The 17,733-nt window shown below is 40.9% G+C and overlaps 1 protein-coding gene across 1 annotated transcript in view; it reads left to right on the top strand.

Annotated features, from left to right (window-relative positions):
- pdgfd (platelet derived growth factor d) overlaps positions 1-17,197 on the top strand; it is a 58,164-nt gene extending 40,967 nt beyond the window's left edge. The window contains exons 4-7 of the mRNA XM_083984946.1: positions 3,005-3,064; positions 6,157-6,370; positions 13,805-14,022; positions 17,002-17,197. Coding sequence (XP_083841072.1) covers positions 3,005-3,064; positions 6,157-6,370; positions 13,805-14,022; positions 17,002-17,136 — 627 coding nt within the window. The 3' untranslated portion in view covers positions 17,137-17,197. The remainder of the gene's footprint in view (positions 1-3,004; positions 3,065-6,156; positions 6,371-13,804; positions 14,023-17,001) is intronic.
- The last annotated feature ends 536 nt before the right edge of the window (positions 17,198-17,733 follow it).

Below are 17,733 nucleotides of genomic sequence, written 5' to 3'. Positions count from 1 at the left end.
TTCCGATCTGTTTTACCGGTGAAAGTCACTATAACGGCCACTCGTAACTTCCGACCGGTGAACTCGTACCAGATCGAACTGGTACCACTTCACGGTCGGAAAAATACGAGTTTCCTTGAACGCACCATAACAGTCCTCGTCCCTACGTCACCACATTCACGGCGTCCCTTGGCTGCACACACAGCCCTGCATGCCGTTCTCTCTCCTCATTGGATAAAAACTGTAGGATACGATAAATGTTTTCTCTTCGGCTCAGAGCAGAGCAGAGGGACTGAGAGACCCGTGTTTCGGTCCAAACACTCTATGTAAGTGATTGCTGTCGGAAGATATAACTATTTAAGACTTATATTAACACAAATATATCACTCACTTCTGCTTTAACTTATTATTATCATTTTATCATATCATTATTATTATCTATATATATTGTAATAATATTGTTAGCATTAATTATGGGGGGTTGCTGAGGGAGTGTTTTCCCAGCTTGAAACTGCTTTGACACAGATGAGACAACATAAACGTGGCCAGTGTGATTTATCTAACTTAAATGTCCTTCCTGGCTGTAAGCGAGATGTGTGGTCACGCGAGGTGAGTCGATAGTGAAATGCTCTCGCCTCCCTCCACATCTACTGCACACTTAATCCTCAGCTGCTCCACTGTCCAACTGTACAAAATGGAGGTTGAAAAGGGCAGCTCCCCGGTGTCCCCCTCCACTAGACTGCTACTGTAAATAAAAGTCTATTCCCTCAACACCAGCGAATAAGGCAATATTGGCTGAAATATGACTTTACTCAAAAACAATTCATGGATGGAATGAGGCACCTGACAGACATCCTCTGAAAACATCCTCGTATGTCCTGCGGGCTGAACATGATATTTCTTAACACTATAACATGTGAGAAAAAAAGAGATGAAGGAACTAGTCTATGTCATACACCTTATAAGAACCGTTTCCTTGTATCTGCAACACCAATTAATTGCTCATAATACCAGTTCAGGGCGCCTCCTTTCTGTCCTGTTTCTACTTGTTCATCTGTTCTAGAAAGGTGATAAATAATCAATGTGCAGCATGACTTGCTCTCATTCACCACAATTTGATTTCCCCAGATAAGAGGATGACATGATGATGAAAACTGATGAATGAATAGGCTGCTGTTCACTGCATACAGTAGTATGATTAACTCCGATTGTAATAAATCACTATGAACATCAAACACTCAGGAAGAAATTGCTGACATCTTATCATGTATTTTGCCCCGAATACTACATAATAGTGATAAACGGTAAATAAATCAATAAATAAAAAAAGGCTCTAGTTGAATAGAAAGAGGGTAAACGTTTGGCGCTGCAGCTGGCAGGTGACTACACTCTGCATGCTGAGACATTATTTTCCGCGACCCTATGAAGTGTCCCAGATGTGCTTGACATGAGGTATTTAACCTAAAAAGGAAATGAGACTAAGAATCTGTAAACATGCATTTAGTCACTCACACTCACTCTCTTACAGGAAACCTCCTGACCTCATTCACAGCTGCTTTGGGTGTGCTTTAACAGTATGTGTATGAGTCCATTTATCCAAAGGCCAAATGTGTGAATCTGTTAGACAAAAAAAAACAAAGAAACTTTGTGCACCGACAGGCTTTGATGTCAACTCTATTACATTCACAGACACACACTTGCACACACTCAGCCAGACAAAGTGAGGGCACTGTGTCTTTGAAGTGCGGCTGAGACAGATTTACTGTTCCACATTGACCAGAGATGGTATTTAAGACTCTTCAAGGAGAGGGGTTCGATAGCCTGTGAGATTTTATGTGTGTGTAAAAAGAGTGATGCCGGAGACAGGTTGTGCAATGTGTGTGTGCACATGTGCTTTTGTGTGTGTGTGTGCGTGTAGACGAGGGAAAGGGAAAGACAATGAATGCGTGCATGTGTGCCAAATATGTCAGTCTGATGAGTGTTTATCACCTTAACGTGCACTGACCAGACTCTGATTTCCTTCACATACACAAATACGCACGCACACAGACACACAAAGGCATGCTGTGACTGGCCTCACTGGAAATTCTTTCAGGGGTTTGCTGACATAATGACAGTCCATCACTTAGACAGGCAGACACCTGAATATCTTGGATGGCCTTAGATTACAGTACATGTGAGCACTCCACCCCTGCATGCTACAAGATGTTTGAAGTCAACTATTTGAAAAGTAAAACTGAGCAGGAAAAAAAGAAGTTGGTCTCCGATTCTGTCCAAACTGAATCTTTCCCCAATCTCTACATCTGGTTCCACTGTAGTTTCCTAAGTGTGAGTACATTTGTGATCAATGTACAATATGAATGTTGTTAAAGGAAAGTATCATCTACAGTAGGTGTCATCACCACCTTGGTGCAATCCACAGCAACAGCATTTCTAAATCCACAATGACCAAGAATAGGCTTTATGCACAGCTCCACTACTTCCTGAACTTAAACCAGCTCCTTTATTTCTTGTCTTACATTATTGGACAAACTGATTAATCCAGGTGTGTCTGACCATTGTGACTACTCAGACACAATTGGTTTGCCCTCACACACTCACGGACTTCCCGTGAATGCACCTCTAAGTCAGTGAGTCTGTGAGGGGTTGGATTGGATTTGGGCCTAGGTGTCATAGCACCTTGACACAAGACCATGTTTCCTTCAGTCGGACCTCAATCATGTAGCACTTACATAAGAAAAAGTAGTCATACACCTTATATAGCACCGTTTCCTTGTATCTGCAAATCGATTAACCGCTCATAATAACAGTTCAGGAATATATTTCTATAAGTGTTATTGTATTTGATGCCTATTGCCTACTATCAATCAAAGCTGCTTTTGTCACTGACAGTACATTTTTAAGGCACTAAAAAATGCAATCATTCTATTCCTCTATAAGTTATGTATGTTTGAATTCTTTTCCTTTTTCTTAATTATGATTCTGTTGTCAATTTGCCACTCATTTCTGTTTTCCACCCCTGCAGTACGACTCTCCTCTACCTGCTGCCATCACCAACTGGGAAGCTGTTACTATACCCATGATGGTGAGTCTCACACACACACAGACACACACAAAAGCACTTCATGATTATTTACTTGTGTTGTAGTCATGATCACCTAACCCGAGACCGAGTCAGGACCAAGACCAGAACATAGCACCATTTTTCAAGACCATTACTGTATTCAGTACCAGTACTCATAATATTTATGTGGCTTGATATTTACATTATTCCTCAGCTCAGAAAAGATTATAAAATCTATACCATATTTACAAGACCATATTTACAAGACCAGTCTCAAGTACTACAACACTATTATTTACATCCCAAAATTAGAATTAAGACCAGATTTTCTGTTCCACATTAGCACACTAACAATACTATCGAAAGAAAATAAATATCAGGTTATGAAAATCTCACATTCAACATCATGGTTATACTATTTCATTTCAAACTCAGATTTTGAAGAATTTAAATTTGTTAGGAGCAGTGGTGAAACTAATAACTGTGATACATGGTCCAGTTGCATAGGCCAGCACTACCCACACAGAATATATTCATGCATGTGTGCTTTACTGTATTCATAATGCATGAAGCTTGAGATGTAACATGACATGCTTCCTTAGACTTGTGTTTTATAAGTGCAGAGTAATCAGTGTAATTTGTGTGTCTGTGTGTACGAGCACTGGGGTTCAGTGACGTATATGATCATAATAATTAGCGTCCGCTGGGACGTGTGGCAGTTTTCTGCATGGATTGATTATGGTTATATATTCAGAAGAATGTGGGTGTTTTAGTGTGTGTATGTATGGGTATGTCACTGCCAGTGCAGATGGGATGTACATTTGTCTGTCTCATCCACTCTATATTCAAATCTGCTAGGCAGGGTTTTTCTCAGTGATTTTGCAATTGTTCAACATTAGGTTCATGTTACACACTACCGAGCCAGTGGTTCCTTCATTAAGAAGATGATGCCAGAAGTCATCTAATGGAGTTTTTGATGGTTCACTTCAATCATTTGTTGAGCTCACATGCCAGCATTTATTTTCACATTTTTATAGCATTGTGAAATGATACATAACATTTTTTAATTTATACTTTAGTCACTGTATGCAGGCACTTTGCAAAAAATGCTATCAAATGTTAATTCTCACAGGTTTACTTCTGTTTCCATGTTAGCGTTAATGAAGCCAAGTCTCCTCTATAAGCTGCTGACATTTTCTCATCACTTACCTTTGTACCACAGCCTGATTGGAAGTCAGTGCTGATTATGGCAGCTGAAGTCACAGGCTTAATAGTCCTACATGCTATAAGAATTTGATTGCAAGTGCCACCTATCAAGACAAATGGCCTGCAGCAGGGAGCAGCGGCCATCTAGGAACCATCTGTGTGATATGCTGTTACTTTCCTGCTCCCATTTGACAGACAATTTTCAGTGTAGTAGGAAACGCCTTTTGGGGAGAAATTAAGTCCTCAGTGTCAAGTACCCAAAATTAATTCATTTAAATAGCATGCATTTGTTTTATTCTTCCATATGTCTGACTGCATGTTTACATTTACACTGGATGGATGCCTGTATTCAAAATTATTGTAACAACAATTATATCACTAACAACACATAATAAGCAAACTTTTCAACTTGCAAATCTACAGTAGCTCTGCAGTTTTGAGGCAAATCACTGTGTATGGTCTTTGAAGTAATGTATATGCCGTAGGTTTGTTTCTTTTCTTTTTTTAAAGTATTTTTTTTTGCCAGTACTAACAAAAAAAAGAAGAAAAAAAAGAAAAAGCATTACAATAACTGTAATAATAATCCACCATTTAAATTACGTTAGTTTTCATGCTCTACAATATTTATAATATTTATTTATTATAAATTTACAACAATGAAATATGATATATATTGTAAAGCTGTGGAAGGACACATTCTGTATTAGATAAAAACTGCTGTTTTTGATTTTACAGTATCAAAAGTTCTGTTTGAAATGTTTTGCAGAGATCTGGGAGTGTTAGAGGAATCAGAGTCAAAGTAACCAACAATGACTGTGTCTTTAGTGTTCATGGTACTTGGTGTCTTTGGGGTAGTACTATGAAGGTCATCTGTTGATATCTCCAAACCTTCTCCTGAATTCTTGGATATATTTTCAGTGCTAGGAAAGAAACAGCACTGACCTCTAGAACATTCAGTAAATACAGACTGAACAAAAATATATGGAGTTTGGGACTCAAGGAACTTTCAAGGATTTTCACAGAGTTTGGAAAAACTATTTTGCCTCTGCAGAAGTAGTTTCTCTATTTTATTGCTTTCACATTTCATACACTATCCCAATGAAAAACATTCTGTCTCTCCCCCTGATTCATTACTTGATTAGTCCAGAGGGGATTTAAAGACCCACTCCCGTGAAAATCGTGTTTTTTGAGCTTTTCACATGTTCCTGTGGCATTTTTCTTGTGTTAGAGCACATATCAGCAGAAAAGGAAGTGCAAAATTGCATTTCTGAGTTTTTCTGCCTTCAAACTGCTGTGAACTAATGGCAGACACAAACTGGCAGTTTCAGGGAGACTGGAGCTGACGTGTCACAGCTCCAGGGGAGGGCACTAGTGCTACAAGCTCCCGCCCCGCTCTGCATCTGGCTCAGAGGTGAAAGGGTTCACAGCTCGGTGTAGCTGTCAAGGTATAACAGGTATAGCTCACCTGGTAGAGCAGCTTGCACTGTGAGCAAGGACTATGTTCCAGTCTGGGATCGAATCCCAGTGTGGAGTTTTACGCTAACGCTGAATCTGTAATTGTACAATGTCCAGCTGTCAGCAAGCGGGGGGTGGGGTGCGAGGAGGTGGCTGGGCGGGTGCAGAGCAGCGCAGTCTCCGCCCACCCCCCAGAGGTGCATTGCTAATGTGCATGGCTAACGAGCTGATTTTAAAATGACCAAAAAGGGTCGCAGGAGTGGGACTTTAAGTAAATAGTTATCAATTATGGTGAAAGAAATGACAAAGTGACCACAGATTTCCAACCAACGGTTACATAGTATGATTTCATAATTGTGTTCCAGGTAGTAATGCTATAAAATAAAAAGCATTTGTTGATTCATTAATGCCTATTTTTGGTGTTTATACCTTGTGACATTTGCTTTTTACAGGACAGTGCTGGAGGCCAGGTGCCAGTCGCAGTCACAGAGGTTCCTTTCTCCCTGGAGGATCTGGACCGGACTATAGCTGCCTTTGACACTATCGAGCAGCTTCTCAGATCCCTGAACCCAGATACCTGGAGACAGGACCTGGACAGCATCTATACTCAAACACACATACATTATAGATCCAGGGCGTATCATCTGGCAAGCAGACATAATAAAGGTAAAATATATTTTCTGTCTTCAACACATGTATTGTTGTTTCTCAGTCTGTCGGGCTGGCATGACTGTGCTTTTAGTAGGACAATCAGTTTCATTTGGTTCTAATAAATGGTACGTGCTGACACATTTCAATTTTACAATGCAGAACTGACACCAAAAAAAGAAAACATGAATAGATATAATTAAGAAGACACTATTTACTACTCTTTGGATGTTATCAACTTCAAAAAGTAAACAAATGCCCAATTTAACAGAGTTTAAATGATCACAAATGTACTAAGTAGCAAGAAATGAATCTAAACTAAACTGAAAAGCAGACCTCTATCACTAAATGCATGCAATATGCTAGTTATGTGTTAAAAATAAAACAAAGAGCCGGGGCGGTGTTTACCTCATTGGTAGAGCACCCGCCCCATGTGAGGCTATAGTCCTCACTGCAGGCGGCACAGGTTCGAATCCCGTACCGAACGGCCCTCTCCTGCGTGTCATCCCGCTCTCTTTGCCTCCCATTTCCTGTCACTCTCTCAATTCTCTTGTCCATTACAGGCGAAAAAGCCCCAAAAAATGTATTAAAAAACAAAACAAAAAAACAAAGTCTGGTTGAACCATATGGTTGATAGAAGTGCAGACAATAAATTAATCACCACCATCATCAGAAAGAGTATTTATAGGTGGAAATGGTGTAGCAATTAAATTATGTAATATCTCTCTTGGTTCAATTGATATTGACTATTTGTATGAGCAGCGGTGGCGTGCACTGTCACCTCACAGCAAGGTTCTGGGTTTGAAGCAAATGGTTGGTGTGGATTCTCCAGCTTCCCCCCACAGTCCAAAGACATGCAGGGTTAGGTTAATTGACAACTCTAAATTACCCTTAGGTGTAAAGTGGTTGTTTGTCTCTATTTGTAATAGACTGGCAACCTGTCCAGGGTGTACCCTGCCCTCACTCAGTGTCAGCTGGGATTGGTTCCAGCCACCCTTTGCAATCCTAAAAAGATAATCAGTTGCTAATGAATGAATGATAAATTGAAGCAGGATATCAAGGTTTCTTTATTAATACCAGCTGGTTAATTAATACCAGTGGATATGGGATGTTAGAATTATATTAAAAGCGTAGTGCCCTTTTGTGACATATTGCATTGGTGTAGCTGATGCAGGACGATCAGAGCAATAATGTCCTTGTCCTGTTTTATTGTAGTGCACATGATGATCCTCAACAACTCTGCTGCGTTCACAGTATTTCGCTGCAGCCTGGTGCAGTCAGTGGTTGCTGGAGTAATAGAGGGGAGGGGAGAGCGCCATGCCTTGTGTGGCCAACAAAGACCTACACAGCAGGGGGCCCATTTTCACATATTGGGCTATACATAAAACTCAGTGGTACAGCACTGCAGAAGCGAAAAGTATATGGCTCAGTAATTTGAAGAAAATTATTAGTAGCGGTTGTTGTAATGAGTGTGATGGAGCCACATTGCTGTCTCGTGATCAATTATAGAACAGATGACAGCCATTGAAAGTTCGCTAATGAAGTGTTGCATATTCAATTGAAACCACATTATCCAGTCTGAGTTGAGTGAGCTAGAGGGCTACTATTATACAGTATTAGGTTATAGTGGTTGAAGGTATCTCTACACATTTCATTTGCCATTTAGGAAAGGAGTATTAAAAAAAAGGTAGAAGAAAGTGAAACCTCTGTGCGCTATATTTTAAAGGAAGGTTAAAGTAGAAAAACTGCTCATGCTCATATGCAACAGCAGGACCTGACTCAGTTTTTGCATCATCAAATGAGTAGTTTTCCTTCTAGGGGGTCTAATAGTGAGTCACTGACAGATTTAAGGTGAGACAGGACCAGCAGTTCAAGGCAAGTCTTTACTGTGAAGTCAAAGCCAACGACCTGCAGTCACTGAGGCAATAGATTCTGTCCTTAGGATGCACTGCTACAGAGCGGATGTCTAAGAGCAGATATGAAAATTTGGCACGCACACACACAGACACACACACACACACCATTCATGTGGAGAATGTGCTCAGGGAGGTGTGTGCGTATTCAAGCTTGCAACAGACTTGAGTACCTTCGATCCAATCTCTCTCACCTGTGCCTCCATATCTCTCCCAAGTTCTTTCTGTCTTTCTACCCGAGGGCTCTCCTGTTCCTTAGTAAATATTTGCACTTGACAGCAAATCTATCTCTATTTATCAGTGCGTACGAGCACTCGGCTGGCATGAGGCAACTCTGTATACGGGGGAGCTTGTGGACGTTGCAGCACTACAGCGAGGTGCATAGGTGCTGCAGATCTTTGATACACTGTACCAGTGTAGCTCCCTCTAATTGGAAATTCAACCTGTGCAGCGGAGCAGAAATCTGCCACAGTCAGCAGCTCAGCTTTGTTTTCATTAACACACACACACACACACACACACACACACATACACACACCTTTGTTCCCATGAAGGACAGTAAGTCTGATCATAATATTAATTGGGACACTTTTAAGTCTAAGTAACTCACCCACAAGCAGAGCCACCCATGCATAACTTTGAATAAAATCAGAACAGTTCTACGAGACAAAGCAGCATATACTACTTGCACCAAACTTTAGAGGAGAATATATTGTATAATCTCCACACTCACACTATACTTTTTTTCATCTTGGTGGCCACGAGAGTGACAGCCACTCTCATAGTCTTGCTTGCTCTCAGTCTTTCTGTCTTTTCACTCCCACAGTCCCTGACAGAGTTCCACACCACTGCTTTTCTGAGATTGCACTTATTCCCCTTAAACAGACACAGGCTTGGCACTGCAAGTACAGACGCACGCACGCACGCACGCACGCACGCACGCACGCACACACGCACACACGCACACACGCACACACGCACACACACACACACACACACACACACACACACACACACACACACACACAACAGGCCTGCACACTCAAAGCATAAACACCAACACACGACATGTCCCTTCATCCTCACATAAAAACATGCACACAAATACACCTACCTGTTTCCCCCCCGCATTTCAATGTTAAGAGACAGCACTGAAGGTGCCCAGAGCCAGTACAGTAGCAGGTGACTCAGTGTGCTTCTGTTCTACATCTTTTACATCTTGCATCACCTTGGGAGGTGTACAGTAAACAAACATCAGAGAGACCCGTCATGACTCTTGACATCGTCACAATTCTGTCATAAACTATAAAACCATCACTCGCTGTAAATTCTGGTATTTTTCTTCCCTCTTAAATTGCTAAAATAGAAAAGACAGGCTTTCTGGAACCTGTGCTTTTTCATAACAAGGGAAATGCAGAGGTAAAAAGGCCTATCTATCATTAGGCTGTCAGCAAAGGTACAGATAGTGTAACAGAATGCTGGGTTTATGGCATAGTCCTGGCTGATAAAATGGATTCTTAGCACTTAAGACGCCCACCATGATGTTGCACCTCACTCAGGTCACTTAGTTAGGGTAGTTGTTAGTGTGTCAGTGGTGAACAACTCTAAACGCTCAAATGTGCAATCAGATATCCTGGGTTTCCTCAGGTAAACAATAAACCATGTATACAGTACATGGATAGTACTGTATGAGCTGAGCAGAGCTACAGTATAGAAGCGCTCCTATCCTTAATAAAACATGGACTATTAAACACTGTTACGGTATTCATATTCTATAAAGGGGCTTGCCGAGATACACAGACTTTAGGGTGAATGACCTCTTATCCTGCCTTGGACGTTTTCGTTCTACAGTTGTAGTACAAAAACAGAAATGATCAATAATAGCAATGCTAGAAGTTATATATTTACATATGATTAATCAATCTGTCATCCTCAGTAGTCATCTTTTTTTTTAAGTATATTTTTTGGCGTTTTTGCCTTTATTTGATAGCCACAGTGGAGATAGACAGGAAAGGAGAGAGAGAGGGGGAATGACATGCAGGAAAGGTCTGCCTGACGCGGGATTCGAACCGGGGACGCCTGCGTTGAGGACTATAGCCTCTACATGGGGCGGCCGCCTTAACCACTGCGCCACGCACCGCCCTGCTCAGTAGTCATCTTTTGACAAGAACAAACTTCAACCTGAGTTCAGTACAAGTGAGGTTCTTTAAGATATTGAATAACAGAGGCTCTATTAAATGCTTGTGATTGGTAAATTACTGCATAACAGACCGTTGCTAGGGACGCCGCTCTTAGCTACTGCTTCCAAAAAAAAAAAAAGAGAGATGAGATTGAAACCCTTCAATCGTGACTAATGGCTGAAAATTCCCCAGAGAATTTCCTGTTCTCAGATTCAGGCAACAGTATCAGATCGCTCTTGAAAAGTGGTGTATGGTGATTATGATGACACATCCAGGGCCACAGCAAGAGAAAAACAAAGACACTACTTTTAACAACACCAAAGAAGTCCCATTCCCCCCATCTCATTTCACTATCAATGGCAATAACGTCACATCCGGGTCCTATCCATCCTGTTGAGGTTTATTTCTCTATAACAACCTGCTCACTCGACATTATGAGAGTAAGTGATAGTCATCAGTTTCCTAAATATATTCAAATGAACATTGTGGTAAACTGTCTTTCACCCAATTACTATCCCTGTTCATCCAAACTAAACATCAACAAAGTCTCAATTTCGTCTCTTTGAAATGTGACACACACAGTTATGAACATTTTCCTCTTTTAACCTGTTTTTACTTCTCACACAATGTTCTCCTAATCCACTTTTCCCTTAGCCTACTGGATGTTCACAGAGCCGCCTCTAAGATGCTGGCACATACTAATGTGCATTCAATAGCTCCCTTTCTCTTCTATATTCCTATTATAATCTATTTCATTTTCATGTAATTTTGCCATGAAATTGAAAACACTTAATGTAAATATGTGGGCAATTTCACCACAATGGACCCACAGTCAGTGGTGTCAGTATGAATGGAGCACCTCCTACCTTCATCTTTCCCTATGTATCGCCAAAGCAAATGATAATATTCCCCTGCTCTCTTCTCTCTCTTTCTCGTCTTTGTTGTTCATTGTTCACTGGGCTTCCCACATGTACCATGAATGGAAACTCCCACTGCAAAGATTTCCTTTTGTGAACAATTACTTATTGATTATCAATGCTATCACATTTCTCTTGACCCCCATTATACCTCCTTTTGGTTTGTCTCTCTCCTAAACATGCATACACACACAATATTGCATGTCAAACAGATTTGTATTGTGTCACAAGTGGCTGTTGTACTTCAGTGAAGTAAAAAATAAAGTTACTGATAGTGAAAAATAGTGATGGCCAAAGAAAATTTATGTCATTTGCACTGAAAATGAACTTGTTACATAATATTTAACTGTCAAGAGAATGTCTTCCCATTTCACCCAGGGTTTGTCCACAAATTTCCTCTGTGGTTTAGGATGGATTTGTTGGGGGAACAAGGAACTAACCCCATGCTGTGATGTGTGTAGCTGTAGAAATGCCCTTCATACACAAACCCTGCATCTACTTCATTTCAGTTATGGCACATGAGCTCCACACCACATGTCTGGAAGCATGCAAGCATTAGTGAAGTGAAATGATGCTGCCACTGTGATACTGCAATCTTACATGAAGTCATTTGCAATTTCTTGGGGTAACCACTTGTGTTTTGGATCCTAAATGGTTACAAAGTGGCAACAACACTGTCCCCTCCCTTCTGTTTTCACTTCTCCAAAAAAGAAATGGAGCACAACTTGATCAGTTTGGTACCTTCTCCCCTACTTTCTTTTGGTCAGAGGTCAATGCCGTTCGTCTGTAAAGGTGAAAAAGCTGTAAAGTCATCAGCTATTTCTTCCTGTCATGTTGTTTTAGCAGAGGAGTTTCACAGCCACCCTTTTCTAAAGTGGTTCCTGCAGGTAGTGAAGCATCAATCTCCAGTCCAGTGGGTCCTCCAATGGTGCTTAGAGATGCCCTTACCACATAATGTGTTAATGTGGCTACCAGTAGGTAAAGCCAACCGTTCTGGTGAAAGAAAGACTTTAAAACTTGAATGTTTTAGCCATTCCTTCAGTAAAGTCACTGAACTGTGCATATTACTATACAATATTACAAAATCAAAGGTTAATTGGACAAGAGAAATTGCCCTGCTTGGTATGGACAGCGCAATAATTGTTATAATGTTGACAATTTAAACGAAGGGAACCATCTGCCATTGATCAGTGCTCTGCTTTTTCCATCCTTAATGTTCTTCCACTCATTTATTTTCTTTTTAAAACTATCCATCTCCTCTGTAATTTAAACCATCAGCGGCATAATATGAATGAAAAATATAAAGTGCTCCCACCAAATCATAGAAAATGCAATTTCTTCATTTGTCACTTAAGCTTGTATCATCATCATCCTAGAAAATCCATACCGACACTGTACATGATTGTTATGGTTCTTCCGTTAAGCACATTACACATTACAAATCTATCTTTGCTTTACAAACACTCAGCAGCCTCAAAATAAATGCTCATCTGCCACAGTTTAACCTCGGGCTCTCCTTGTGCTGGGCAACAATGTGCATACAGTATGTCAGTTAGTCAGTGGTCTGTAATGCCAATTCTAGTGAGGCATAGAGAAATAAGGATGGGTTTTAATCAAACTCTTGGTTCTGGAGCTCCTGGTTTTTCCCCTTTGAACCATTGCTTTAGTCCTTTATTTACCATCAGCTTGTCCTATAAGCTCTTTGATTCTCCTGAAATTAGTTTTGAACCATTGTGAGTCAAGCCAGTGAACAAAGGTCCTATGTGCACAAATAAGGTGATTTTTCTCCAAAGTGATGACATGAAGGAAGGACCGCGGTCAATACATCCAATCCACAATCAATCAATGACCCCTGCTTCCTTCTTTGGCCTTTGTCCTCTCTTTTGCTGCATCTTTATCTCTCCTCCTGCCTTTCATATCTCCAGCTGTTCATCTACAGTGTGTTGCTTTTGCAATTGCACTCACAACTAATAGTCTATCTCCACCTTGCAACCATTTTCATTCAGTCAATACTGTGCATATTTTTAGAGTGAATCAGAGCCACTTTGCCTTATTTACCTCCCATCTTCTGTTTCATTCTCTCATCGCTGTCTCCAATATGCCACACATTTCTGTTTATGATTATACGAAGTGACAGACGAGGCAATTACCGTACAAATCAAAATGTTTTTTTTGGCTCTCATCCGTCCTTACACCGTTATAGTATTTTAGGCCAGTCTAAAAGCAACCATAGAACATTTCACGTTACCACAATCAGTAGATGCAGTGTGTTAAAACAAAAATAATAAGTTGCCATGATAACAGACATAGAAAAGGCCCCAGAGCAAAGTGACCTTGCAGAATGACCTCAAATAATTGCAATACTGTACAAAGAACACTGCCAGGAATAAACATAAGACTTAACTAATTAGTGATTTTCTCAATTCTTCTCACACTGTGCAGTTGATCTGAACCGTCTCTATGATGACGTCAAGCGATACAGCTGTACCCCACGCAACTACTCTGTAAACCTGCGAGAGGAGCTGAGAGCCACCAACGCTGTCTTCTTCCCACGATGTCTGCTGGTGAAACGCTGTGGAGGCAACTGTGGCTGTGGAACGCACAACTGGAACCACGACTGCACTTGTCAGGCCGCCAAGACGTCACTTAAACTACACGAGGTAAGTCTTACAACACAAAGACACGATTACCAAATACGCCACAGAGTGCAACTCACTCACTCACTCACTCACTCAGTCATCTCCATCACTCAGTCAGTCACTGATGACAGATGTATAGTAACAATGGCCTGTTCCCCATGCAGCCAAATTTAGTTTAGTTTAATAAGTTTATTTGTATCAGGGACAATGCACAAAATAACATTAGTCTCAAAATGAGAGAAGATGCTTTGTACCGGATTTAGCTTACAGTACTAGCTACTTTCCATCTGTAGTCCCTAGGCAGGTGAGTGAGTAACATGGTTTAGTTATTTCTTTTGCTTTGACTTCCAACAATATGTTGGTATCAATTCCTTTATCGTTAATGAGATCAAGAATTCCAGGTCCAAATTGTATTTAGTTTGACCCTGAGAAAGATTAGAGGGAAACGAAGAGACATGGTCAAGTTGAAACCTTGCACAAATTCTTCTCACTCGTGTTCTCCATGTAGATATTCATTCGGTAGATATTCACACTGGCAACATTGGGGAAACAGAGGCTTGACAGTTACTGTTGTTTCTCGTATTCACCATGAAAAGAGAGGAAATGCAACTAAAACAACATTTTATAAACTGATATGAAATTATTTTACAAATGAATAAGGACTAAATCATTATATTGTTCTTTACCACACCTGTTTTATCCATTTGTGCAAAGGAAAGGGGGATTCAAATAATATCATAATCATATACAGTAATAAATCATATACCTTCAATACATGTAGTGCATTTTAAGAAGGCATAGAAATGTTTTGCATTTAATATTTCTCTACATATGCTTGTGCATTCTGCAGCCCTTCCATCTAACACATGATGTAATTTAGACTTGAGCTGTGCACGCTGTGCTGCTACAGACAGTGAGGCAGGAGGGTAGTCAAACATGAGACTGACACCGAAACTTTCGAGCACATTTGACATGGTTACGTGAAAGGGGCTAAAAGGATGGTGTGAGACAAAGTGAGTGTTGGAGCTGCTGAGTGAGTGAGGGAGGGAGAGGCAGTGAGAGGCAGGGGCTGCATCAACAATGAAGCAGCAATGCACCAGCAGCCTCACACTTTCTCCTCCATTTGTTTTTGTGCCGGTGCTGTCTTTCTCCTCCATCTCTCCATCTCTCTCTCTCTCTCAATGCATTGTTAACATTCTACCACTCCTCCTCTCTCTGGGCTTCCGACATTCTTCATTCTTCCCAATTCCCATTTTCAATTTATCCCTTTGCAATGCACCATTCTTGTTCTTTAAGCCTGTCATTCATCCTTTTCTCTCTCTTCCCTCCATCTCTTTGTGTCTTTGTTCTTGTATAGCTTCATTATTGAAACACAGTCCGTAGGGTTCTCTCTCTCTCTCTTTCTGTCTCTCTCTCTCTCTCCCTCTCTGTCTCTCTCTCTCTGTTAAAAATCATATAACAGGAATTTAGACAAAAGTGGGATTGGGCTGTTATTGTGTTTTGTGTATCAGAGTGTGCATGTAATTGATTGTGTATGACAGCATGACAACAGTGGTTCTGTGCCTGTCTACACACCACATGCACAGACCCGCTTGTATGTGTGGTTGTTGTTTTGTTTTCTTGTTTCTCTTCTTGCAGGGAGTCACAGACCTGTGACTTCTTCCTTGGGTGACCTAACTTCTTAAGAAACACTTTATTACTCAAGACCATTGTTTCAGTGCTGGGAAGTCCTGATATAAATCATGGGCTTTGGAGAACAAAGCTCACTGCATCACTCGTGGAACAATTTGTACTTCCAGTCTGTTCTCACATCAGAAGTTGCACCTGAAAATAATGTGGCAATCTGCAGCAAAATCAGTCATAGTGAAACTAACGAGTAAAAATTAATGACAACAAAATCTATCCTCAAAGAGTGATGGATTATTATTATTTTAATATTTAACAAACTTCTGTTTAAAACCACATTATGACATTTTTTTGACATAGTAAAGATTATCACACTCGTGCATAACCGTAATCTCATCATCCATTTCATACTAGATACTGTTTTTTCTTTGCACAGCTGAGAGTGGCTCCTTTTGCAACCTTGGATCTATGACATGATTTTCCTTGGAAGGCTCCTGTTACCTTGGAACAAATAAGAAAGTTGAGAATTGGTTTTAAAGTAATGCAGGGATTCCTGTGTAGTCAGTGATGATTAATAACTGACCAAGGGGAAGAGCTGATGCATAATTGTTTTCTAATGGCTTCCAGAGTTTCTTTATGGCGCTTTTCCACTACACTTTCACAGCACGGAACAGCACGGCACAGCTCAGCTCAGTAAAGGTGCGTTTCCACTATAGCTGAGTTCTTCTAGTACCTCCTCAGCGGGGCGGGGTCGGCACAGGGGTGATCGCGGGGCCGCATTGTCCGTCTCTCTTTTTTCGATCCGCTCGTCAGCTCCAAACTCACTCGTCTGCACCTCGTTAACAGACCACAGCGTGGTTTTCCACACAGCAACATTTAACTCAGTTGAAGGAATAACAACAGTCTCGGTACAGGTCAGTGGTCGCTGTTGCTGCTCTGTTTTTGAAATTTCCGGGTTTGATTCTCATGTCGGACGTAGCGCTCGCACTCCTCCAGTGACGACGCTCTGGCCAATCAGTGGAAGGCAGTCAGCTGACGTCACGTTTTAGTATCGCTTCAGCTCGCTTGGAACCAGGGCCGAGGAGGTACTAAAAATGGAACCTGGTACCAGGTACTAGGGCTAGTGAAAAAGCAAAAAAGCGGGCCGTGCCGCGCCGTGCCGTGCTAGTGGAAAAGCGCCATTATACTGCTGTTTTCTTAGAAACCTTGCTGTTACCGTCTCTTTTCTGTCGAACCTCAGGAGTATTTTGTCATGAATTAAAGACTAAGTTGAAGACCAGTTATTTTCTCTCCATTTCACAGGCCTTTACATCCAAACAGCAAATTGTGTGCTTCTGTCTCTTATCTCTGCCGTCTTTTCTCTGTCTCCTTCAGGTGCTGAAGTACGCCCCAGAGGTCACTCTGCACCAGCGCCATCGGAGGCCGCAGGTGCGCTGGATCATAGACGAGATCTTCCTCACACACCATGAAACATGCGAGTGTGCGTGTCCCTCCCAGCCCCCTCGTTGAGGCGCTCAAGAATGGCACATGCATCTGAAATTATTGGACTAATTATTTTATCTATTTTGCAAAAGACTTCATATAATAACAGCAACGCAGACACATGCAAAGGAAAAAAAAGCAACCACTTGACTGCAGCTCCTATCACACACAATGACATTTGTTCTTGAAAGTAAACAACCTAGTTTCCTCTGTACACCGGGAAAATAACCATAACATTTCCAACAACATTGTTTATACAACTTAAATACAACTTGGTGCAGTAACTCTTAACTGTTAACAACCAAATGTATAGGCCACTTGGGCAAGATGAAATGTTACAACAGTGGACATATTCAAGATATATTCAAGAATTCACTTTCAATTTAATCAAAGTTTCAAATGCAAAAGAAAAACAAAACCATAAAACACCAATATTGTGTTGAACTTGGCTTTACAATAACAGGACTGGGGGGTGTTTGCCTGAGGGAAGATTGTCAACTTGTTATCTGGTTATTGTTGTGGTTGGCATCATAAAAAGAAAACCAAATAAATGCTAAAATGGGTCATCAAATATATTCTAGCTGTTGATATGTCTGAGCAGCTTCGGTTAACACTGCATTGTGA

Source organism: Trachurus trachurus (assembly GCF_905171665.1).
Source record: "Trachurus trachurus genome assembly, chromosome: 13".
NCBI classification, from domain to species: domain Eukaryota; kingdom Metazoa; phylum Chordata; class Actinopteri; order Carangiformes; family Carangidae; genus Trachurus; species Trachurus trachurus.
Note: the sequence above shows the minus strand (reverse complement) of the source record. Positions and strands in the feature narration are given on the sequence as shown.